At 45.8% G+C, this 26,707-nt stretch overlaps 1 protein-coding gene across 1 annotated transcript in view; it reads right to left on the minus strand.

The window, feature by feature from the left end:
* Window positions 1-8,434: 8,434 nt before the first annotated feature.
* The window catches only part of ATP6V1H (ATPase H+ transporting V1 subunit H), a 187,760-nt gene continuing 169,487 nt past the window's right edge, over window positions 8,435-26,707 (minus strand). Inside the window, exons 13-14 of the mRNA XM_085634598.1 lie at window positions 22,688-22,801; window positions 8,435-8,818 (exon numbers count right to left, since the gene is read on the minus strand). Coding sequence (XP_085490724.1) covers window positions 8,758-8,818; window positions 22,688-22,801 — 175 coding nt within the window. The 3' untranslated portion in view covers window positions 8,435-8,757. The remainder of the gene's footprint in view (window positions 8,819-22,687; window positions 22,802-26,707) is intronic.

Below are 26,707 nucleotides of genomic sequence, written 5' to 3' on the forward strand. Positions count from 1 at the left end.
AGTGCTGCCTGTATGTATACGGGCTTGTGTACCGAGCAGGTCGTACATTCTCAAGAGTGAGGTAACGAGTGAGAAGTACGGTTGTGAAGAGAGAGCATTACTGGCAGCGAGGTCAGAAGAGCCCCCACCACCGCCAGTCATCATTATTGTTTCTTTTCTATTTATATAGCCAGACCTACGAGAGAGCCTATTCCAGACGGGGTGGTGACAACGCCGGTGGCGTGGAATACAAAAGGGCTTTGCAAGTGGGTACATGCAAGAGCAGATTCTGCCGCGATATGATGTTCTCAGTGAGGGTGTGACCGTGAGATTCATGCATGTCCGATTTTCCTTTTGTATTTGTATTAGTTGCCTGAAACCACTGGCCACTGCCTCTAGCTCTCCCATATAGGTCTCGGACGCACCTTCTTTCCTTTACAGGTGAGGGGGCAATCTAGGTGGGAAAACATTGGTGTGTAAGGAGCCACAAGTGTTCAGTAGACCAGATCAGGGTCTCATAGTGTCTTGTGTTCTTTGCTTTTCAGATCTCCCTCCCTGCAGTCCCCATCCTTTCCTTCCCCCGCTCGATCACCCCAAAAGTCCGTGAACACTCACGCCGGATTTGGGGTCATCCAGAGGTGGGCCCCCCTAGAGCATCAACACAGCCCCGAGGACATCGGAACGGAGGAACCTGACAGTCAGAGACAATGTGCATTTTTCAGATTAAGTACATAAAACTTTCTTCAGTTATACGTGTTACATGTCTCTGCTGAGTGGCTGTTTCAACGATTTCAAATAATTGTGTTGCCAATGTTGAAAGACATACATTGCTCATCATTCCTTTTAACTAATAGTCGTCCATATGACTGATTTCCTTTCTCTGTTGCTATTTTTATTACTTCATTCAATCATTCAGATTATTTTTCATCTTTTCCATGTCTAGGCTTTTGTGCATCGTTCCCGCATGTGACTAATTTCCTCATTTTGCCCAGTCACCATGTTCTTCATTTTGCCCATGTTTGCACTTCCTTTTTAATGGGATATAAAGGCAGCCATTATCGGTGTATCAATTTAAACAACTAATTTACAAGATATTGATTTAAGTCAGCTGTCACACTTTTATTATATTTTCTCGCCTATCTCGATATCCGTGTCTTTTTACACTCGTAGAAAATGACATACTTCAATATATGGACAAAGCTTCAAGGTTTTATAGGCGCCTTACTCGTTCATACCACATCCTTTACCTCACCATGAAAGAGTGAAGTGTTGACCCCAGGGATTAGCTGCTAAATGAGGAGGGTGTGATGCATCAGCTTGTAATGTTGGCAGATAAGGAACCAGCTTTTCTTAGTGTGCAGAAGAGCAAGACAGGACATAGATAGTTTCCCAAACCTGCGATAAATTCTCGCAGTATCGTAGGCACAGAGAGCACAACACCAGTTTTAAAACAAGCATTGGCATAGCCAATAGGTCTCGCTTTTGGGACCTTATAAGTGTTTAGCCATGCATCAGTTAATGTTGTTGCACCAAGAATATTGTGCTGGATAACTAAACACTTATAAGGTTCCAAAGGCGAGACCTATTGGCTATGCCAATGCTTGTTACACTTGTTAACACTCTCTGGGAATATATCACACCTCATTGGTACCAGTGTAACACTGAAATATAGCAATAAGCAACAGAAAGGTGACCAGTCAACCTCCGCAAAGGTCCTTCCACTGTGCGGCAACATGTGTCACTGCATTTGAACTGTTTGCACTAGAAATAATTTATTTTTTGCTTAAATCTGTAGATTATGCAGCAAACGATGGATTGTGTAGCAAACATGGCAAATCCATAATTTTGCAGCAAAAAGGCACAGCCACACAATTTCAGTGCCCCAGGTCTCAGGATGTGCTATGGGGAACCGCTTATGCAGTAAGCTTTGGGTAGAATGGTGCGAATAGCCAATTACACAACTAAAATAGTAGTAGACTACAGGGTGGATGGGTGAGATGACCATGGTTTTTGATGGACAGTTTCATTGAGGAACATGGTCAAGTATTTATTTGCATTTGGTGACTGTCTAGAGCAGCAAATCGGGAAAAAAAACACAATGGGTTAGAATGCTACCCCAAGGGATTGCTATTGGTTAGACTGCTTTCAAGCATTCATCCCATCACTTTTTGGGTGCTTGATTGTCAGTAGTTGCCTGGAAACTTTAGGCTGGTGCAATATTTCAGACCTACTACTGCCAATGTTTGTGAAATCCTAAAAGTTGTACATTTGCACCCACTCAATAAGTACTTCAATGAGTGCAGATATACTACTTTTTTGGTAAATCGGCCACAATATATATTTAAGATCCTGATCCCCCAAAAAAAATGACCAAGTTAAAACCAAGTGAAATAAGCATGATGAGCAAAACGGACACGGATATAGCAGACCTGACTCAGGGCCCACGGACTCAACTACCAAACCAAGAATGCAATTGAGGGGAGTCACATCCCAAACACCCCAAGTGAAGCTACGGCCTGCTCGTCCACCGGGGCCTGGTAATTCTTTCTGGGAACTCAGGACTATGAGCACATACAAGACAAACCTGAGAGGTCCCTGTGATCTCTGCAGTGGTTAGCGGAGCTAGAGATGGGTATTATGAGAAGGTGAAATAGTAGCAGGTTTGAACGAATGAATTCAAGATGGAGTAATAAAGAAAACCTGGAGATTAAGTTTGAAATGAGACAGTAGCTCTAGATTTGTTGCAATGTAAGCATGCATTTCATAGATCTAAGGCAATGATTGATGGATGGGCAGGAGAGATGAGAACCGATGTGGATAGTGAAGCAACAAGACCAGAGTATAGAGTGGTACCTGTGAGGCCAGGTGTGATGAAAGGATATGGAACAAATCACAGGCGTCTTGAAAGCATGGAGTCGCAATAGTAGAATGTTAGAACTGAAGAGAACGCAACAAGAAATAGTAACAAAATAAATTGATTTGAAATGAACAACCAGGCGAGTTGAACCAAGCCCTCCAGGTTCATTCAGGTGATTAATGCCCTCTGCTGGGTCACTCTTAACTCGAGGCATCCAGCAAGAGGCATCTAGAATCGATAAGTTCAAGGCAACCAGAAGGGCTAGAGGCAGGTCGGAAAGCTGCAGAATTAAGCATGGAGTGGAGAGGAAGTTAGAAAAATTTGATTGTTGTGCCCCTGGAGATGGTAATCCATAGAACGTTGCACGTGCAGGCGAGCAAGACAGAAGAAGGAGAAAACATAAGATGAGGTACAAAAGAAATGGAAATCAGAAATATTGAAGCATGTACATTAGGAGTGAGTGATGAGGGAACAGACAACTGCAGGTAGGTGTTAAGGAAATAGCGGCAAGAGCAATATGAGAAGAGAATTAAAGTGACAAAACTTGCACTAAATTGGTAATGAGTCTAAAAGATGGTGGTTGATAAGCAAACTGAGGGAACGGAGAGAAGAGAACTAGGAGTTGAGGTAAGAAACGGAGAGAAGATGGACTTGAAGGTCTCAGAGGTCTTGTGATACAAGACTGCCATTGTAGTTAGCTGCTTTATGATACCAACTCAAGTGGGTGAAAATATGGCTTGTTGATATGGGAGTGTGATAAATAGTGCTCAAGTGGCAAACTGTCATCTTGCCTGAGGCTCAGGAAATTCTTGCATAGTAGCTGCGGAATAATGCCTTTTGTGGGTGTTTAAGTATGATGACAGTAAATGTCATGTGTGCAGCTCCTTAGGAGTGCAAGTGAGGAGAGAACAGAAGCTGAGAGAAGGCTAGGTTTACTGAGGCCGGTCATAGGTGCCTTAGAGGGGCTTCAAATGGCAGGAAGGAGTCTAGGTAACTTAGCTGGTGCTGAAGAAGCAATAATTGTTGCTTGGGGTCATAATTGGGGGGACAGACTTGAGAGGCTGACAGGGCATGCAAATGGAACTTAAAACGCATTACTGTAAGCAGAAGCATGATGCAGGAAAGGACAACTCAATGATTAGGACATCACAGAAGTTCTCATGACAGCTACAAATCTTGTACCCGATTTAATATTAGACCGTATGCAACTTTGCAAATTACACTTTTCATTGGTTACACAGAATTGGCCAAATTAAACCATTACTCCACATGAAGTAAATTTGCAATTTTTGTGGCAAAGACTTTCTGCTGAAGCACGTGAACAACGCCAACGACCAGAATGTGTGCAGCCGTTGTTTGCGCTCGGGTTTTTTCCCCGTTTTATTTTTTCTCTTTTGCATTCAAGATATAGAGCCAAATGCTGGCCTCGCATTTTGTGTAATTTCTTGTACGTTTTGCATAATTTTAAAAAGAAATGAATTACACACATTTCACAAAGCTCCATTTAAAATACATATTAGCAATGTTTACTATGTCTATTCGGGGTGTAATTGATTTAGAAGCAGATGTCTACGTTTGAAAAAAAACGATTTCAAAATGCACTGCTCTGCATCATTTTGAACATTTTTGCGGTCTCACCACAGACTGCTCCAGTAGTTCGTCGTCCAGGCAATGCTTCCTAATGATTGGATGTTTTTTTCTGTCAACATAAGTGCCCTACATTTTATTGGTGGCTTTCCTCCCTAATCTGTTTGTTCCTCCCCGAAGTACCGCTCTTTCACCTTAGTCAATGCTGTAGTCTTCCACTGCTGTACTGCATGGGAGCGCATGTCCTGCTTCTTGCTTCTTCCCCTCGTTGTCTCTACGGATAGAAAACGCTTGGGATTGGGGCACATTTCAATTGTTTCCCCCGGCCGGCAGCACATTAAAGGCAGTGCCATGGGCCCCCAATCACCTGGGGCGAGAAAGCACTCCATAAGCCATTCCAAGTGCCAAAAAAGGTGCACATTAGATTTTCTGGTGCTCTGGAGAGAGGGCAGATGCACCATCATTTAATTTGAATGTGCTCTTGGACTGCTAGGAGTGCAGTAGCCCCCAACAGAAACCTTTACTTTAAAGCATCGTTTGGCACCCTGGGACTCCCATAGCATTAGAGGTATAACCCTGGGAGGGGGTTCTCAAGTTTCAAGCATTTCTGAAGCCGAGGCATGTAGTCTTATAGCTCCAGGGTGCAGGGATCTTTGCTATTGGGTTCTGCAGCATACCAATGCACACAGTAGTTCAGTCCAAAATCTGCTCTTTTTACTAAGCAGACAACAGACGTTCTTGCAAAGTGGGAGGGATTGCATTGGAGCGGATACATGTCAGTTTCACTAACCAGACAACATATTTCCTAGTAAAAAGCTTGGGGTGGGGGTGTATTACAGTGAAACCCATAGGTTGCAGATGCGCCATTAGATAACGGACGTACTCACCAGAGACTCTCGGGGTCGAGATTACAGTGGAGCCCATAGGTTACAGTTGCACTCACAATACTACAGATGTCCGCACAAGAGGCTTCTATACAGACTATGCAGCAGTAGAGCTAACCACATGACTGATGTCCTTGCAGGGCCCTTTCAGAAAACTATACAGTGGAGACCAAATGCTACAGTTGTGTTTTTGGATGGGACACTACCTCAACTAGCAAGGAAAACTGGCAAAGCCAAAAGGTTTGGCAAATGCCTTTCAAAGGAAAGACCAGTTTACTTTTGAGTTGTTGAGCCCCATCCCGATGCACGTACATCCTTCTTTCTCAAGTGTGCAGTTCTTTCTTTACTATTTTTTATTATTTTGTTGATTTTTTGCTCAGTACTTATTCATTTTGTTGCTGTTCCACTGTTGACTTTAAAGTCTTTACTAACGAAATACAATTTGCACTGTTACTAATAAACACATAAAATAAGTTACTATATTCCCAAGCAAATCCTGCTATAGCCAAGTGAGATCGCCTGGCATTGCCAATGCTTGTTCAAATACTGTTCCTGTGTTCTTACGTTGAGTCTTTGGATTAGCCTTCTTCAGCCACTGTCGTCTTTGGCTCAGGACCCGCCAGTCTTTGGCTTGAGACATTGTCAATCACATCTCGGATCTGCCAACAGGAAGATTTTACACTTGCGGTCATTCTATTGGCTGTTTAAGTGTACCTTCCTGTTTCCACTGGAATGCATGAGTGATTATTTTACAATCCAGTGAGAGCAGCAGGAAGAAAAAAACTAAACATTGGCAAAGAATCATTTTCGCCCTTTAAAAGCAATGCATACCTACAGTCTGCGAATTCTTTTTGCCAATGCTGTTCCCACTGGCAAAAAACAAAAATAAAGAAAGGAAAAAAGTGCAAGGATGTGAATGCATATACGAGTCATCACGTATGCATGCACCATGATGCTGCAGCAGCCCATGTTTTCGTTCTGTTTTTTAATTTACCATTCCAATATGGCAGATGAGAGCATGTGCGTGTGTAAAATACCTACTAAAGGAGCCGCCCAAAGCATATTGCAGCTACTGGGCAGGACAAAAAGTCATGCTAAAAAACGAATGCAACTGGGTGGTGATAACTGAGAAGCAGTTGAAGCTGGAGGAGAATGTCAATGCTGTCAAGTGGTGTGAAAAACAAGGAGCATAAGAGTTACAGAGAAGCAGGGGTGGCGATTAAAAAAATGTTTAAGCAGCCAGAAGTGCAAGCAATAGAATGGATGTGTACCGAGCAACATGGCTTTGAGGGGGGATTTGTGAGGGGAAGCAACACACTAGCAGGAGACCAGAGCAAGAAAACACATGCACTCCCCAAAAAAGTGATACAAGAAAAAGTAAAAAGTAGCTCAATGAATGAAAGCAGCGGAAGGTCACAAGCTATCCAATCATAACTTAGTAACGAAAAAATTCACAATGGCGGGATAAAAACAGAATAGGGAGAAAAGCCAGCAAATAAGAAGCAGGGAGATGAGATTGACAAGCCCTCCACATGTACACATTTCAATTTATTAGGAACAATTGATCTTCGAGAATAGACTGAAAGCCGAGAATAGCTGAGACCTAATAACCTACATTTGTAGCCACTAAACACAGATCAAACTGACAGGATTAAACATGCCTTTTTCCAGCAATTCACAATGAAAATCATTTAAATGATAAAAGTTCCCATTAGAGAGCAGTAGTTATAAGTATAATCAGCATTACATTTAGGCTGTTGTTAAACAGGGTTTAGTGACATTCACTGCACAGTGTACTGAAAACCTTGGCAACTGTATATACTGTCAAATGGCATATGTCACAGAGGTGACAGGAAACAGGCGCAGCAGCCAACTACATTTAAACTATTCTTAGCAGCCTAGATTCCAACTTTTCTAGTAGTGGAAAAAAAATAAGCACAGGAAAGGCCAGTAGCTATGGCTTGCAAGTGGATGGCTGCTTCTGCATGCGTTACCCACTCACTATAAAGCCAAACCTGTTGGTTTAGCCAATGCTCAATATCACAGCTTCTCAGTGATAACAGATATAGTTCGGTAATCGTTTTACCTCACCACACAATGGCAGGGTGGGCCCTTTTAATTTTTAGGTCTTGCCTGACCCAGCGCATGCGCTGGTCTGGCGAGACTTTTTGAGAGGGCTCCAAAAAGTGCTACCAGGCCAGCCTAGAGCTACAGTGCATGTGCGCAAGCGCCGTGCTTGACCGAGATTACTTTCACTTTCGTGGCCGCTTTGATGTTTGATCGCGATCACTTTCGCGGCCACGAGGCAGAGCCAATAGATCTCGCTTTTGGGACCTAATAAGTATTTAGTTATGCAACTGTTGCATGGCTAAACACTTATAAGGTCCCAAAGCCGAGACCTATTGGCTATGCCAATGCTTGTTGTATTTGATTTCACTATACAGCCATGATTTGCTATACACATTTTTTAATCATGTTAAAAATTAAAGGTGACCAAGACCCAAAGACAGCACCTGCAAAACGTTGTCTAGTGGCCTATAGGTCGTTAGACTTTCTGATGTATTCTGAATTGTTCGAAGCCAGTGCTTGTAAGGCCCTACCTTAAGGCGAGCTTCTAGGTTGTTATTTTTCGAGTCACAAACTAGTTTTTTTTCTAATTTCTTAAGCATTTTATTTCAAAGCAGTTTTTTCTTCCATTTTTGTGCTCACCTCTTGGTCCACCGATATCATGTTTATATTTTCGATTTTATTTGTAGATGTGAACTTTTAAACTCTGCTCAGTGCCACTAGCCTGTTGAGTAATGAGCGGGCATTACAGAATATCTGAATTTAAAAATAATGTGAAAAAGAGATAAACGGAAAAAATACGCGAAAATGTTTAATTATTATTAGATACAATTAGACCTACGAGATCTAACCTATACAAAAGTGGTATACATAGTAAACAGAAAATAAAATGCCTGTTGCCGACAAATAAGTTGACTAAGGTCAATTAACGAGTGTAATAAGGATACTCATATTACAGAATTCTTTAGGTGGACAGCACAGCAGATTATATAGTCAGGCAAGTGCATTAACAACTGTACATAAGAAATCTTTCAGTAGAACTAAATAAAAATAATACAAATTTTAGGGGTCAGGAATGTCATTTAATAATAATCTTAATTTTATGACAACAATAAATTACACACAATAAAAGCAGTTTCATTTTAGTCGCAGTTCTTGTAGATTGACTGGAGTTTCTGTACAACACAATAGTGCTTATTATGCAATCCAAATGCACTAAGCGTTTTAACGTTTAATACTACCTGTATTGCACTGCAATCGGGCAGCTGCTCATATTGCACGGAAGAAATATATTCTTATGAACTGATCTGAGACACACTGTATACACTTCGGCTACGTAATTTGGATAAAACATTAAACTTCAGAAACAAAAAACACAAATATTTAACTTCTCGCAGCTACTGTTGACGGTTCTTCAGACTGTAACTGTTTTCCAAGATATTCCCTAAAATAAAACATAACATGTGTCAGCTATTTCAAATAAGCGATTACATTATTTCAAACTTACAAAACAGTAAACGAGATCAATAAAGTGTTAATTGGCCTTCTGCAAATAATAGATTACATATACCCTGCAAAAAAGCACAATCAAACCTGTGTAAAAATCTCATGAGCTCGAGCCTTGGCTGGCAATATGTTAGTAGGTTTAACTTTCCAAGAAAAGGAGCAAGTACGATTGTCAATTTTTTTACCAATACACAGCAGTGTAGAATCAAACTGTTTTTGGTAATGTAAAATTAGTAAGATACAGACAAATGAGCAGCGGTACCTAGAGCTGCCTACCACTAATCAATTAAAGTACCGTAGCGAAGAAAGACATTTTCAGTGCTAGGTCAAGCAATACAACACTAAACTAACTTAAAGTTCCTTTCTAAAGCGACGATGAGTAATAGGCATTTCTTTTCCATGGATAACGTTTCGGCCATCTGTAGAAATGTTACATCATGTGGGTGTTTTATCACAAAAGAAGTATTTGGTGAAATCTTATTTAAAACTTGCTTAGGACTTCAACAGGGCCAGCACAGGGCTGGGCCGGGACGGCAACAGGGCCAGGGCGGCAAGAGAACCGGGACGGCATGGCAAGAGGGCCAGGACGGCACGGCAAGAGGGCCGGGACGGCACGGCAAGAGGGCCGGGACGGCACGGCAAGAGGACCGGGACGGCACGGCAACAGGACCGGGACGGCACGGCAACAGGACCGGGACGGCACGGCAACAGGACCGGGACGGCACGGCAACAGGACCGGGACAACAGGGCCGGCACGGCACCAGGGCCTTCACAACACGGCACCAGGCCCTTCACAACACGGCACCAGGGCCTTCACTACACGGCACCAGGGCCTTCACTACACGGCACCAGGGCCTTCACTACACGGCACCAGGGCCTTCACTACACGGCACCAGGGCCGTCACTACACGGCACCAGGGCCTTCACGGCACTACACGGCATCAGGCATGGCAACAGGGCCAGCACGGCAACAGGTCCAGGACGGCACGACACAGCAACAGGGCCGGCACGGCAACAGGATCGGCACGGCAACAGGACCAGGGTCGAAACATGAACAGGGTCGGCACACGAACAGGGTCAGCAGAGTTCCAGGGCCTGCATGGCACCGCACTGCACCAGGGCCTTCACAACTCAGCACCAGGGCCTTCGCAACCCAACACCAGGGCCTTCACGGCACGTCATGGCAATAGGGCCGGCACGTCACAGCCCCAGGGCCGGCACGGCACAGCAACAGGGCCGGCACGGCTCAGCTACAGGGCCGGCACGGCTCAGCTACAGGGCCGGCACGGCTCAGCTACAGGGCCGGCAGCTACAGGGCCGGCACGGCTCAGCTACAGGGCCGGCACGGCTCAGCTACAGGGCCGGCAGCTACAGGGCCTGCACGGCTCAGCTACAGGGCCTGCACGGCTCAGCTACAGGGCCTGCACGGCTCAGCTACAGGGCCCTGCACGGCTCAGCAACAGGGCCCTGCACGGCTCAGCAACAGGGCCCTGCACGGCTCAGCAACAGGGCCCTGCACGGCTCAGCAACAGGGCCCTGCACGGCTCAGCAACAGGGCCCTGCACGGCTCAGCAACAGGGCCCTGCACGGCTCAGCAACAGGGCCCTGCACGGCTCAGCAACAGGGCCCTGCACGGCTCAGCAACAGGGCCCTGCACGGCTCAGCAACAGGGCCTGCACGGCTCAGCAACAGGGCCTGCACGGCTCAGCAACAGGGCCTGCACGGCTCAGCAACAGGGCCTGCACGGCTCAGCAACAGGGCCTGCACGGCTCAGCAACAGGGCCTGCACGGCTCAGCAACAGGGCCTGCACGGCTCAGCAACAGGGCCTGCACGGCTCAGCAACAGGGCCTGCACGGCACAGCAACAGGGCCTGCACGGCACAGCAACAGGGCCTGCACGGCACAGCAACAGGGCCTGCACGGCACAGCAACAGGGCCTGCACGGCACCGCACGCACCAGGGCCTGCACTGCACAAGGGCCTGCACTGCACCGCACAGCACCAGGGCCTACATAACACTGCAGGGAACCACACGGCACCAGGGCCTTCACAACACTGCATCAGAGCCTTCACAAAACGGCACCCCTTCACAACACAGCACCACGAAGTTCAGGAATATGGCACCATGGTGTACTGGGCTTGTTTAGAAGAATGGATGAGTTTTAACTGTTTTATGGAATTGAAGCTCATGGAGAATAAGCATGTGGAGAGGCAGAGAATTCCACAGCTTGAGAGGGAGGACGGGAAAGGAGTGATCATCACTCCAGGCACATTATGTTCAGTAGGGCCATAAAACATTTAGAATTACAGCAAGGGTTAGCACAGGAAGATTAAGAACTAAAGGGACAACTCACAAAAGTATTCATCAGTATGTGATTTCGTACTCCTGTAGTACTACTTCACATACTCCTAAAAGTGGTAGTGAATTTGCTTAAAAAACTTCTAAAACGAGAGCATTATATACGCAATTTATGCAAACTGAAAGCACTGTGTGCTCTTGGCACGTTTACAAGTAGCGAGTTCGGCATTTCAGGGCCAATTCAGAAAGCATCATGGGTTTTAATATTTCAAATACTCACAAAGGCAATCATGAGTATGTGTAGTAGTATTACAGGAGTTCCCACCAGAGGTAGTTAATTGCACTGACAAAGAAAGTATTACAGATTTCCCATCAGAGTCAGCTCCCCATTCTACCCTCTAATACAGGCATCTTGTTATCCTCTCCACTGACAGGCCCTTACACAGCTCAACCCTGCCCTCTCTACAACACCATCTGTCACTAAAAGCATCTACAACTGCCGGCCAGCTTCTTACACTGGCCAATGGAGCCAGATCACCACAATTCCCACTTAAGCAATGCCTTAGACTGTATGAGCGCTTGCTCCTCAAAATGCTTGTCAATGCTGCTCCTTACATTGCCTATCTGTGGGTCTGTTTGTTATTCTGCTCACTGGAGACAGCAACTCTCACTGCACAACAGTATCTGTTCCCCACAATGTTGACCAGCATCAGGTACTAACGCTGCCCAGAAAGGTTTACCCATCTCTCCTACCAGTGCCAGTTCCTCAGAACGCCAATAAGGTGCAGCTTCCTAAAGTGGCCGCCAGTGCATGCTGCTCAACAGTGCCAGGTTCTCACACAGGTCCCAACTGCATTAACCACTCATTTCCCTTACCATACGGCCCTCAGTGCCTGCTTCGCATTCTGTTGACCGGTGTCTGTTCCTCACTTCCCACTAGTGGCTGCTCCTCTTGTCTGCTCCTCACCCGGAGACCCAAGTATGCTTCTCATTGTCCGGAAGTAGCGCCAACTGCTCACTATACACACTGCCTACCAGTGCAAACTTCTCCTACTGTCCTACTCATCTTTCAGAAGTGCACTGCTCGCTAATGTGACCTTACAACAATCCCTGCACCAGATCCTCACACTAGTCACAAGGCCAGCTTCCGATACAGTTCATTTACTCTTCAAACTGCTCACCAGTGTCTACACATACCTACTGAATTGAACTTTTCCATCTACACACCAGTGGCAGTTTCTCACTACCAACCAAAGCTTATTCCACACCACGCCCAACAGTGCCAACTATTCAAGAAGTTAGGCAATACCAGCACACCACACTGCCCAACATAGCCCAGTAATGTAAGTAAGTAATAGTTTATTGTTTGGTTAATAAAAACATTTAACAATTTCCACATAAAAAAAAGATATAGTAGCAAAATTCATACTTTAAGAAAGACTGAAAAAGCATATTATAAAGCATTCATTCATTATGTTAAAATGAATAAAGCAGTGATCAGTAATTATTATCTAGTACCGTCAATTGGTAAAGTCTTTCGACCATTCAATATACAAACAGTTTACCAAGTGATTTACTGATACTGTCCCTTTAGGTGCCTAAAACTTTTGAGAGGGGGGTAGGGATCAAGGAAACTTAATAATTTAAAAAGTCAGTGTTCGGGTCTCTATAGGAGGGCAACTGTACGATGAACGGTTGGTTTATGAACAGCGTAAATGGTGTATTACTGTTGACGGTTATGCACAAGCATATATCATCTGGGTGGGGGGGGCGACCTGAATATATGAGCCCAGTAATGTGCCCCCCACTCGTTTTGCCCAGAAGCACCATTCCCACACACTGCCAACCACTGCAAGCTCCTAACACTCTACAAAGGTGCCAGATCCTCCCAGCCCACCAGTGCAGAACAGTACTCCCACTGCCAACCAAAGTCAGTTGCCACCACTGAGCCCCAAGACGTCTCTGCATTTGCACGCTCTACAAATCCATTACTTACTTACTTATATCGGCCTTCTATGCCTGTTCCTCTATCTCCTACTCATGTTTCAAACGGTCTACTATTGCCAGTTCCTTCCTTGTCCATCAATACCAGCTCCTTACAGCGCTCACCGGTTTCTGCTCCTCACATTGCCCAATCCTTACGCTGCCTACAACATTGTTCTCTTTACAAAGCCCACCAGTTCTAGCTCCTAAACCTTGCTATCACTGTCAGCACCAAACACTGCCCTGCTGTGTGCAGCCCACATGCAATAGAGGCCGGTGGACAGATTTACTTTCTATGTCCAGTCTGTACATGGCCGCTTTCCTAAAGTGGCAGCCAGTCTACAGACTGGGTGTTTCTTTTAAGCAGATGCTTACTAGTGTTTTTATCTGCGTTCATGTTTTTCTCATATGTCCCCATATTTGCTGGTGTTCTTCTGTTACTCCCATATTGATCTGCCGCTAACCTCCGAGTTGCCTCATAATATATTTTTTACAATAAAGAATCTATAAAAATGTTACAAATAAATTCTCATGTTCAAGCAAAACTAAATATAATTTACATAAAGAGAAACATTTTAAATGGAAAAGTTAATGTATTACCCAGAGTTATTAAGGAGAACAAAATACATCCACATAATACCAACAACTTAAGCATAGTACCTTCTCACAAATACGGAGGCTAGACCTTTAGGATCTTAAAAATGTAATACCTTTTTATACAAAAAAAGTTGACGATGCTGGTGGAAACCCCTAATCCGGATATCAAAATCAGGATCTGAGGATTTTCCGACCAGAAACTCCACTTACTACTGAGTAAAATCTGTAGGCAATGTGAATTTTCTGCATCATATTTATCAGTAAAGGCAATAAAAACAGAAGCCAGAGCATGGGGGTATACAAAATACTTGAAAAACAAACAAAGGCACATTCACAACATTTTGAATGTTCATATCCCCCCCGGAAGCACATGTAAATGCACACCGATAAAAAAGGTAGGGGAAGGTGTGTTTCCAAGGTGGATAAAATAGGATATAACATCCACATTACCCATGCAGTGGAGGGGACAGGTTTTCTCGACCATAAACTGATTTTCTAGGAGGATTTATTAACTTACATGTTCTAATGCACTTGTCGACTTGAACAATATAGTTGCTCAAGCATAAATGCCTAACCCATGGACAAGGTGCTTAGAAAGTATAAGGAAGAGGTGCATGCATGAAAATGTAGATTTTTCCACAGCCTGCTCTGGCTTCTGTTTTTATTGCCTCTACTGATAAATATGATGCAGAAAATTCACATTGCCTACAGATTTTCCTCAGTAGTAAGTGGAGTTTCTGGTCTCAGATCCCGATTTCAAAATTAGGATTAGGGGTTTTTACTTATGCTCCAGCAGTCAAGTACTAGTGTGGAGATTGTAAGATATATTTGCCCTATAAGAGTATCTTGAATGTGGTTGGTTTAGAAATTAAAGAATTTGTAGAAATCATTGTAATGAATTCATTTCTGTGTTAAAGTGAAACTTTGTATCCACACTCTCCTTACTCATATGTGCCTCCTCCACCAAATAAAAAAAAATATTGTCAGAGATATCCAAATGCCGATCTTGGCACATACGTAGACTCTTGTCTAACCATCTTCAGGGATCTCGTCCCCCTTTACCTGTAAAAGCCAAAGTTTTGAGATCCAACTCCGGGGTCAACATAACCTTATCCTCCAAAGAAGGTCTAGGACACCAATCTTAATCTGATCCTTACTTCTTTTGGCATCTGTTTCCCAGAGCCAGGTATGCACGTACTCTGCAAACATGCACCAGAGGCGGCCTCTCTAGAGACAGAGGGTGCCTAACCTTAAAAGGATCAAACATTGCATCCCCTGAAAGGTCCTTAATCTCAACATGATCCGATTACTTGATGCTCTTTTTTCTCTCTTTAAATTGTGCTACCTCATCACCTCCAGACTCATCCTACCCAAATTCTGATGAGCAACTTATCTCGACTTTGGCACTACCTGAAAACTAATCACAAAAGCACAATAGTGTGCTTACGTTTTTTTTATTTTTATATTCCTTATCTTGCCAACATAGCATACAACTTCTTATCCATTCTTGACCCTAAATCTACAGACATTTTCTCAACTGCCATTTTCAATTTCTCCTCAAACTGTGCCTCATCCAACTGAGACCTGTCCTTACTCATCTTTTAAATTTATTGATATAACCTCTATATAATAAGACCAATATGTAATAATACTGGTTTTGTTTTAAGAACCAAATCCTGCACCAAAAATAAACCGCTCAAAACTGTCCTTTCCAAAGACCTTCAATCCTAAAACTGAATCACCCCTCTTCGACTGACAGTACCTCAGCTGATTGACAAAGCGTCAGGTCAACAGTGGAAACGGTCAAAAATTGCCACATCGGTATGGCACACTATGCCATTTTCCAAACAGTCTGTTTCCTAATCCTGTAAGATGGCCGCAAAGTGCATTAACTAATAGAAAGCAACCTTCTTGGAAAGCTAGTCCTACCTCTCTATCCACAACAAATTGTCTGCGATGCACAGTACACAGCACACGATCTACCTAACACTCTGTAACCAAAAAGCACAGCCCACTGAAAACATTGAATGCGGGCGGCCTCTACAAATAGCTGATTGATCCAACCCCCACGCCACTGGTCCAGCGTGCGATTCAGTCAAGAGCTGCACACGCCCCATCACAGCGCAGCCAGCTCGAACTCCCAGTGCGCACAAAGGCCCACGAGTTCAACCGCCCCATCAACAGCCTCGGGCCCCCACAGTAAGAACATTTTTAACATTCTTTCATCAATAGAAACAATAAACCCCTGAACTTCAAAACAAACTCTTCATTCTTAAAATCATATTGTGACGGAGACTCCCTCCCTCAGGTCTTGCCACCCCTACTCACCCTGTCCGGGGTATCCCTTCCGCTCAATCCTCCCGGCCCGGGCGCTCCATCCAGGGTTTCAACCACAGCCTCGGTGACCCCAGGAACCCCGCCCCTCTCTCTATTACAGGAGCCTATCCCGAACGACGACCCACCGGAAGGACAACCCCTGGCTCCCGGAAGTCCCTCCTCCCCGTTCCCCGCCGGAGACAGAAAAGCCGGAAGACGGGAGGCAGAAGGCGTCGGAGGATCGTGGCAGGAGAGTTCGGCAGGAGATACGACGAAAGGAGAGGACGAGAGCGGCGAACCAGAAGAGTGGTCCGAAGACTGGTGGACTCCCCCGGAGGAGGCTGAAGAGCGGCCGTAACTTGGATGAGAGTTACGGCGGAGCCCGTGAGTACCAGCTTTCCTTCGGTATAGCACCCTGAGTGCCCGTATGTACCATAGTCTCTCTGTAGATAGATGTATATAGTCTTTCTCCTTTAGGCACCCCTGCACCCTGGTAGGACCTATCAGTATCCGTTGTACAGCATATCACACTTTGTAAATAATACCCCGCACAACCCTTTTTCGAACACCCCTCTTTTCTTCAACTTATCCCTCTTCTCCCTGTCCCTTTTCCTCACGCTCCCTTCCTCCTTTATCACTCCCGGTGACTGTTACGGCAGCGACATAGAGCGCCCGCAGGACTAACGGCTCCTTCTGTGTTTTGTCTCACTGCCCTCCGAGGTGCCCATCCACCCTCCTACCTGTGATCGACGTCGGCGGCCTGGACGGCAGAAGAACTTCGGTGACGACGACCGCAACCGACGGGCCCATCATCGTCTCTACGTTATCCTCCTGCTTAGACCTGTGTACTTTCCTATTGCACGACGTGCCTTGGGCACAATAAAGTAGACTATTGCACACTATATACGGCCTCCTTGCCTGCTTTTCCAGCACGCCGAATCCCCACGCTCACAGGTGGTGTCAGAAGTGGGATCAGCTGGAAGCATGGAGGCCGTAATAAAGAAAATGGCGGAGTCTCAGGAGCAGTTGGGTATACTGATGGAGCGGTTTTTGAAGACGGCCGAAGACGATCGAGGCCAACTCCACGATGTGTTACGGGGACAGGGGGACACCCATGAACAGGCTATGGGGAAACTGACCTCTGTGTTGGAGCACCAGAGGCCAACAACCTCCCTACCGTCAGTGGTACTTCAAAAGTACGTGCCCGGGGAGGACCCCGACTTTTTCTTTACCAATTTTGAGAGATTGGCACAGGCTGCATCGTGACCTGCCGACCGCTGGGGTCACTACCTGGGTCCCTTATTGACCGGTGAATTACAGGCGGCGAACCAACAGGCTAACGTACAGGGTACCACACCATATGGGTACATAAAGAAATGCATCCTTGAACGGTTGGGCATCGACGACGAAGCCTATCGCAGGAAACTACGCCAAATCAAGGAGGGGCCCCAGGAAACCCAGAGAACCCTATCATTCAGGCTTAAGGACCTGGCCAATAGGTGGTTGAGACCGGAATCCTCCACCATGGAAGAAGTCTTACAAAAAATATATTTGGAACAATTTCTGATGTCGTTGTTGCCCGGCACCCAAAGGTGGGTACGACAACATGCCCATCTTACCCTAGACACCGCGGTGGAAATCGCGAGTGCCTACAGTCGGGCACAGGAGACACAACGAAGTAAGGAGGATCCGCCCCACAAACTACATCCCTCCATTAACCTCCGACCCCCCCGTCCCTCTTTCCAGAGGCGACCGGAACCACTCCCCATGCTTCCATACCCCGTACCACCCCGGACCCCAGTGTTACAAATGTGGGGGTTTTGGTCATATTGCTCGGTTGTGCCCCCATAAGGAGGAACCCATGGAGGTGGGACTCGCCAGGAACTATGTGTGTTCGGTCCCAGGCATGTCACCTCCGTCGTTCCGCTGCCCTGTAAACATCGATGGACAACCACTTATGGCCTTGGCTGACTCGGGGTGTCGACAGAGCGTTCTCCGGCCCCAGCTCTTGTCTAAACCTGTGGGCCCTACGTCTGGTACGGTCGCCATTCAATGTGTCCATGGAGACACAAAACAGTACCCCACTACCCAAGTACGAGTCCAACACCCCAAGGATCCCGGAACCACCCTCTCCGTTGGTCTTGTCCCTACTCTACCGGAACAGGCTATTCTGGGAAGTGACTATATGGGACTACCAGGACTTCTGCAAGAAACAACAGATTCCCTGACCCGTTGGTGGGGAGAAGCCCCATACCCTCAGGGACCTGCTTCCCCTAGGACTGAACTCAAACCACCGAAACCCAAGGCCCAGAAAAAGAAGGAGAGACGGGAGTACGCCGGGGTTTTCCCAGTGACCCTCGACGAACACCCATGGCAAACCGACAGAGAATTCAGGGGAGCCCAGCGAGAGGATCCGGTGCTGCAGGAAGCATGGGCCAAGGCAGTAGACCACAAGGATCCCCTTATAGTAGGTCCCTACTTCTTTAAGAAACATGGGTTGCTGTATCGGAAGGGAGGGACCCAACAAAAACCACAACTGCTCATACCCGGTCCCTTTCGAGAGAAGGTACTCTTTCTTGCCCACAGCCACCTCCTGGGTGGACATTTCGGAGACGAGAAAACCAGCCAAGCGATCTTAGATAGGTTCTATTGGCCAGGGGTACACCAAAACGTCAAAACCTATTGCAGAGAGTGCCCGGTCTGTCAAAAACACAGTAGGTACCAGCCTCCGAGGGTACCCCTGCAACCCCTTCCCCTCATTGACGTCCCTTTCAGCAGGGTAGGTATGGACATCATAGGGCCCTTGCTACCCTCCCGAAGTGGCTGCCGATACGCCCTCGTTATTGTGGACTACGCCACCCGCTTTCCCGAAGCCCTTCCCCTGCGACAACCCACCACCCAAAACGTTGCGAAAGCCCTCATCGCTGTGTTCTCAAGGGTAGGATTTCCCCGGGAGATCCTGACGGATCAGGGCACTCCCTTCGTCTCCACCCTTATGAAACAGGTCTGCTCCCAACTGGGGATTAAACAGATACGCACCTCGGCGTATCATCCACAAACCGATGGGTTGGTGGAGCGATACAATGCCACTTTAAAACAAACCCTAAAGAAACTATTAGGTCTGGAAGCGAAGAGGTGGGAGGACATGTTACCCCTTGCCTTATTTGCAATACGTTGTAAGACTCAGAGCAGCACAGGATATTCACCCTACGAACTGTTGTATGGCCGACACCCTCGTTCTCTGTTGGACATGGCCCAAGAAGCCTGGGAAGCAGAACCAGATCGCACCCGTCCCCTCCCAGAATATATGGAGAACCTCAAAACCCACTTTTCTCTAATAAGGGACATCGTACACCAGAATCTCACACAGGCACAAGAGAGACAGAAGGGTCATTACGATAGAGGCACAAAACCCCGGGTCTTCTCAGTGGGGGATCTGGTTCTCTTGATGATGCCCTCCTCCGACCAAAAACTCCTTGGACAATGGCAAGGCCCCTTTACCATCCTTCGACAAGTAACCCCTGTCACCTACGAAGTACAACTGGACCCCGCACGGGGTACCACCCAGATTTATCACGTCAACTTACTAAAAAAATGGGAAGGTCCTCGTCCCGTCCTAGCCTGCTCTATGGGTCTGGAACCCCTTTCTTTCTCCCCTTGCATAGACCCCGCCCTACCTACGCCCCTGAGTGTAGAACTCCAGCATCGTCTCTCTCCCTTACAACAGGTGTTTTCATCTTCGCCTGGTCATACCTCCATCACAGAACACGCCATACAAACGAGTCCGGGGAAGGTGGTCCGGCAAAGGCCTTATAGGGTCCCTGAAGCCCGTAGGGCGATCATACAACAAGAAATAGAACAGATGTTAAAAATGGGCATTATAGAACCCTCTGTAAGTGACTGGAATTCTCCAATAGTGCTTGTACCCAAACCCGATGGGTCTGTTAGATTTTGTATTGATTTCCGGGAAGTCAATAAGATATCATCCTTTGACACGTACCCGTTACCCCGCGTAGACGAGATGGTCGAGCGTATAGGGAAAGCCCAGTACATATCCACTCTGGACCTTTGTAAGGGGTACTGGCAGATACCCCTCAGAAAAGAAGATCGAAAGAAAACGGCATTTTCGACCCCTGAATGTTTATATCAGTTCCTCGTCCTCCCCTTTGGCCTCCATGGCGCACCCGCCACATTTCAACGGGCCATGAATCATATCTTACGACCTCACACTCAGTATGCAGGGGCATACCTCGATGATATAGTCACCTACAGCGACACCTGGCCACAACACTTGGAGCATCTCCACAACGTCATTTCCTCCTTGGGCTCCTACGGGTTCACGATTAACCCTGCCAAAACCACCCTAGCAGCCCAAACCATTAAATATCTAGGATACCTCCTGGGTGAGGGCCTCATCCGGCCCCAGAGAAGTAAAACAGAAGCAATCCATTCCCTCCCCTTTCCCCAGACCAGAAAAGACTTGCGTGCCTTTCTGGGCCTTCTTGGATACTATCGAAGGTTTGTGCCTAATTTTTCCCAAAGGGCCGCCCCGCTCACTGACCTATTGAAGAAAACCACAAAAACAGAGGCCATCCTGAAAAACCCGACGCCCTTATTGTGGCATGCTTTTACAGATCTGAAGAACGCCTTGACCTCCGATCCCGTACTAGTTAGTCCGGATTATACACAACCCTTCTTACTCCAGACAGACGCTTCAGAACAGGGTTTAGGGGCAGTACTGTCGCAGAAAGACCCCGAGGGGAACGAAAAACCCATTCTCTACCTCAGCAGGAAACTGTTCCCTCGAGAAAGGAATTACGCCGTCGTGGAGAAAGAAGCCTTGGCGATTAAATGGGCGGTGGACAGCCTCCGTTACTACCTAGAAGGGCGCGACTTTACCATCTTCACAGATCACGCCCCCCTTGAGTGGATGGCCCGGAACAAAGGGCACAATGACCGTGTCCTGCGGTGGTTCCTGGCCCTCCAACCATACCGCTTCAAAACGGTACATCGAAAAGGCATAGAACAGGGTAACGCGGACTTTCTCTCTCGCTATCCACTGTCCACACCAGATACAAGAAAGACAGCTAGGGAAAGGGAATGTGACGGAGACTCCCTCCCTCAGGTCTTGCCACCCCTACTCACCCTGTCCGGGGTATCCCTTCCGCTCAATCCTCCCGGCCCGGGCGCTCCATCCAGGGTTTCAACCACAGCCTCGGTGACCCCAGGAACCCCGCCCCTCTCTCTATTACAGGAGCCTATCCCGAACGACGACCCACCGGAAAGACAACCCCTGGCTCCCGGAAGTCCCTCCTCCCCGTTCCCCGCCGGAGACAGAAAAGCCGGAAGACGGGAGGCAGAAGGCATCGGAGGATCGTGGCAGGAGAGTTCGGCAGGAGATACGACGAAAGGAGAGGACGAGAGCGGCGAACCAGAAGAGTGGTCCGAAGACTGGTGGAGTCCCCCGGAGGAGGCTGAAGAGCGGCCGTAACTCGGATGAGAGTTACGGCGGAGCCCGTGAGTACCAGCTTTCATTCGGTATAGCACCCTGAGTGCCCGTATGTACCATAGTCTCTCTGTAGATAGATGTATATAGTCTTTCTCCTTTAGGCACCCCTGCACCCTGGTAGGACCTATCAGTATCCGTTGTACAGCATATCACACTTTGTAAATAATACCCCGCACAACCCTTTTTCGAACACCCCTCTTTTCTTCAACTTATCCCTCTTCCTCCCCGTCCCTTTTCCTCACGCTCCCTTCCTCCTTTATCACTCCCGGTGACGGTTACGGCAGCGACATAGAGCGCCCGCAGGACTAACGGCTCCTTCTGTGTTTTGTCTCACTGCCCTCCGAGGTGCCCATTCACCCTCGTACCTGTGATCGACGTCGGCGGCCTGGACGGCAGAAGAGCTTCGGTGACGACGACCGCAACCGACGGGCCCATCATCGTCTCTACGTTATCCTCCTGCTTAGACCTGTGTACTTTCCTATTGCACGACGTGCCTTGGGCACAATAAAGTAGACTATTGCACACTATATACGGCCTCCTTGCCTGCTTTTCCAGCCCGCCGAATCCCCACGCTCACACCTATTTTAAATGATTAAAAGCCCAATAAAGGCTAAACGAAGCTAAACACAAAACTCAACCATATGTAATACATGTCATACAAGACAAAGTTTCATTTTAACACAAAACTTAATACATTACAACGATTTATACAAATACTTTATATTTCTAAACAAATCACTTTCAACCTACTCTTCCAGTTAAAATATATCTCTCACACGCTCCACATCAGTACCCAACTGCAGGAGCAACAGCAAAAAAAAGCCTCAGGGTTGGGGGTTTTATTGTGTGAGAATTCCAAGTTCTGTGTTCTTTAAAGGAGCTGCTGTGGAGTTGTGGCACTAAAGGATTTTGCATAATTTTAACCTCTGGATCTTGCTATAAAATCTACAATATACCTTAATTTCCAAGCAAGCCCTGAAATCTCACAAAATTAGGAAATCACTGAAAAAACATGTAAAGCTTAGATGTCCAACTTTAACAGAAAAATCGCTGTATATGCAACAATGTACGTATGCAGATACAAAAGTGTAACCGGTCACATACCAGTTATGAACCATCAGTTTCTGTACCGCTAACAAGGCATTGTAGCGAACTTGCTGGTCTTCATGGTGCATATGGTTCATCACAAGTTGCTTGCCACCAAGCTGCTCAATCACGCTGAAAGAGGGGAAATATGCTTAAATTTAGATGATTGTTTGTTAGGAGAGACTTGAAATCACAAATTTTAACCCACTTTCAATCAAAGCAAACGGTGAATTTGTTATCTTTTTATCTTCATTAACATGAAAATATCTGTAAGGAAGAAGTTCCATAATTTGCAGTTAGCTTCAGCGTGATCCAAGCGTCGCAATCAAGTCACCTTGTAAACTATGAAGCACAGACACACATCCCATAAGTGAAAAATCCCTGGAAAATTGTCTTTCCTCACTAACGTTAGTTCTTTTAAGGAATTCAATTAATTAAATATTTACCAACACACGAGACCCACCAATGCTTCAAGGGCTAAATCGATGCTAGGATTCTAAAGCCATACGGGTTTTAGTGAATTGGTGTGAATCGCGATGCACTATAAACAATTGGCCAATCAGTACCTTTCCATCTTTCTTCAGATTAAGTGCATCAAAAGACCAATTGAGTGGTGAAGTTGAATTAGCAGAGTTTAATTTGTGTGGCTGCTTACCTAAACTAATTTTTTTGAACCAAGACTTACGTTTTTATCATCACAAACAAAACAAGAAAAAAAAGGCAGGAAATGGAGAAAGGAGGTGGAAGAGAACGACAAGAAAACAGTGACAAAGGGGAGAAGCTGGGGAGAAAAAAATCCTGGCAGTGTGAAATAGAAACAGGACGTGTCTGGTGGAGGAAGAAAGAGCTAGGAAATGCAAATTAAAAGGCATTCAGTAGCGACAAGAGCAGGCTACTAAGAACTACTTTGGGCACCTGCACTTATTTAACTTTACAAACTAGGCACTTCGAATGAGCATCCTCCTCTTTTCACAATCTACTATTCAAACAAATAGTATAGACAAATAGGTGGAGGAGTGGAGAATTATAGATTTCTAAATAAAGCCTTAACATACAGCTCTTCAGTGTGCAAGGGAAAAAAGGTCACCATCTTACAGATACAGCCATTTGAAACAATGGACAGTAGACCTGGAACAACAAGGAACCCACTCTGGCCTCTATGAAAAGGCTTAGAATGCAAAGAGAAAGGAGTCCAAGCAGGACAATTGGTCTGAAAAACTGTGCCATAATGAACTGAAATACTGTTAAGTCCCTTGTGTCCAGCATAGCTCACAAGTGCTTCGTTCTCTGAAGTGAAACAGACATTGACTTGCTGTGATATAGCTGGAGACCCAGATGTTGGAACTTTAAGCTCTTCCTGGTAGGATGTCAAACTAAAATGTCAGGTATGGTTAGACAAAGATCCCCATTTCCCAGAGACTGGCTGCTACCCCCAGCAAAGTACTAGGAGAAAGTACAGGTAGCAGAAATCAGGCCTAAAGGTAAATCTTTTCCGGTAGTTTCAAGTATGTCCAGTGATCTTGGCGAGGAGTACATGGACAAATGTCTCTTGAACATCAACACGGAGCACAACTAGTCTTTACTCAGCCTTGAAAATACCTAGAATAAGCTATGAACCTTTACATTGTCGGTCTTGTCTAAAGAAAGCAACTTGTGGCTTTGAATTAGGTGAATGATTTTAGAGATCTCAAAATAAGAAAAGGTGACGCAATCAACTGAAATCGCTAGCTTTGCAACTGGTGGAAAGAGGCTTGGAAACGTAGTTCTTTGGCAAGGGAGCACAACTCTCGAATCAGTATATCTGCGTGAGATGCACTGTTGGAAAACGCATCCCAACATAAAAAAAAAACATCCAAGGCCTGCAGTTGCTTTAACACTCTGTGTATAGTGAAGTAGCTGTTTCACTGCACTGCCTGGCCCAGGTTGATTCATTTGAAGCTGGTTTGGCATCAGCAGTCATTTAGCCGATTGTGCCTCAAGGCGGACCATGTACATGTATCCAGTAAATTATAAGCACTTCCCAATTAACAAGGATGCCTTTGAAGCTTTAATATTATGCTCGCTTAGTTGAACCCAACAATCACGTGACAAAATTGAAGGAAAATCAAAGTAATTGAAACTGTCAATGCCGTAAACAGAAGCATTGTTTATGTTGTAAATTAACTTCGTGTATGCAGACTGGGGGTGCAAGCAGGTTATTAACACCATGCTTTCTGTCCTGAACCTTCAATTAACAGTACTGTAGTATGTTGTTTTCTTTGAAACAAGAGGACGAACACTCCTGAGCCCAGAGCAAGGATACATAAGTTCCACAAACAAAGATCTGGCAATGCTATATTTGACAATTTTAATATAATTTTAACAATATCCTATATAAAAATTGCATCCAGCGGCCGGAAGCACACTTTACAGAGAACATAAAAGTACAATATAGTAGAGAGTTTAGCAGTTAAATCACATGGGTAGATTTAGAACATCACACAAATCAGTGGATTCATGTGGGGTTAAAAAGAGGAGTTAACCGTTTACCAAAGGGGAGAAGAAAGGCATTAATTATTGGTTGGGTAGGAAAAGAGTTCCATATAGTTGTCGCAGTGACTGTAAAAATCTGATTTAGAGCTTGGGAGGTTCTGAATCTCTGTAGTTCTAGGTGAAAGGGTGCTTTCTCTGGGATGTGCTTGCCCACTGGAGATGGTAAACAAGCTGGCTAGTATTAGGTGGCTTATTGAAGTGGCTGGTATCATATGTTGTTACTGTTTTGGTTATTTGACATTTGTAAAGTGTACAATCTGCCACTGGTTTGTTAAACATCGATTCCTAATTGGATAAAAAGCCACGTCTCTCGAGATGGAGGATGGATGGTAAAATGACAAGTCTTACTCTGGAAAGTAGTACAGTCTTGTGAGGAGCAAGAGACAAACGGGAGATACCACCTTGTGGGGTGGTACCCAAGTGCATACAAGAGATAACCATGGCGGGGGCTATTGCCCTAAGCTGGGCTTGAGTTAATAGTTGTTTGATTATCTTAAGTGAATAGCGACAGAAATTCAGGTTGAGCTTGATGTGCAGGATGAGTGAAGTCAAGTTTAAAACCCGGGTATTTTACTGTGAAGGGAACGGACCAGGAAATGCCTTAGAACCGGAGTTCACAAAAAAGCATTATTCAAATAAATTTTGTGGGTTGGGGGGGGGAATTCAATCTTCTGGGTTTCTGCATCAAACAATTTGTCGGACATCCAACTTTAGAGTTTTAGAAGACTGGATAGAATTGCAGACAATGTTTTTAGACAATAGTCGGTGGTCTACCTATTGGTGAAAGGAGCCTCACAACGACTTTAACTAGCTCAATGGCCAAGGTACAAATTAAACATTCCCTTCCTCTTTGTTGATATACAATTTTAAACATTCCCAGTGCTAGTAGAGAGGCCCAAGCAACACTGGACAATTATTCTTCCAAAGCGGTGCATACCAACTTTTACAACCTCCAGTACAAATAAGGTCTACAAGGAAACTCCAACAATTTGATGACGACGGACACCCTCCATCTTACACCTCATATGGGTTTTCCTTCACATGGTAGGTAAATAGTACATGGGCACAGAGGCTAGTTCTCTCTGACACCAATTAAGCATCCATCTGGTTCTCCATTTTGCCATTATCCCATTGCTGATGGGTGCGTGTGTGTTTTTAATGTGTTGTGCAGAGGGAATCTGGATGCCTGGAAGTGTTCTCCTTCTGCTCATTCATCAATCCAATCGACCATTCCTCGGTGCATGCATGTAGTCAAATGTTAGATGTGGGACTGCATGCATGTCAATCATTGAGTAATGTGTACACCTCCTGAACAATGATCTGCATGCATATGTACCGGTATGTCTGCTAGCTAGTGAGTGGTGCAGATTTTTCGCCTCTAGGTGTGTTCCTCCGTCTACATATGTGCATGTATCTGTTACAGGTGTCCGGGGTGGGGGGGGGGGGGGGGGGGGGGAAACAATTGAGCAAGCGAGTGTCATGTGTTTGAGCTCATGCACTATGGAA

Source organism: Triturus cristatus, chromosome 11, assembly GCF_964204655.1.
Source record: "Triturus cristatus chromosome 11, aTriCri1.1, whole genome shotgun sequence".
NCBI lineage: Eukaryota > Metazoa > Chordata > Amphibia > Caudata > Salamandridae > Triturus > Triturus cristatus.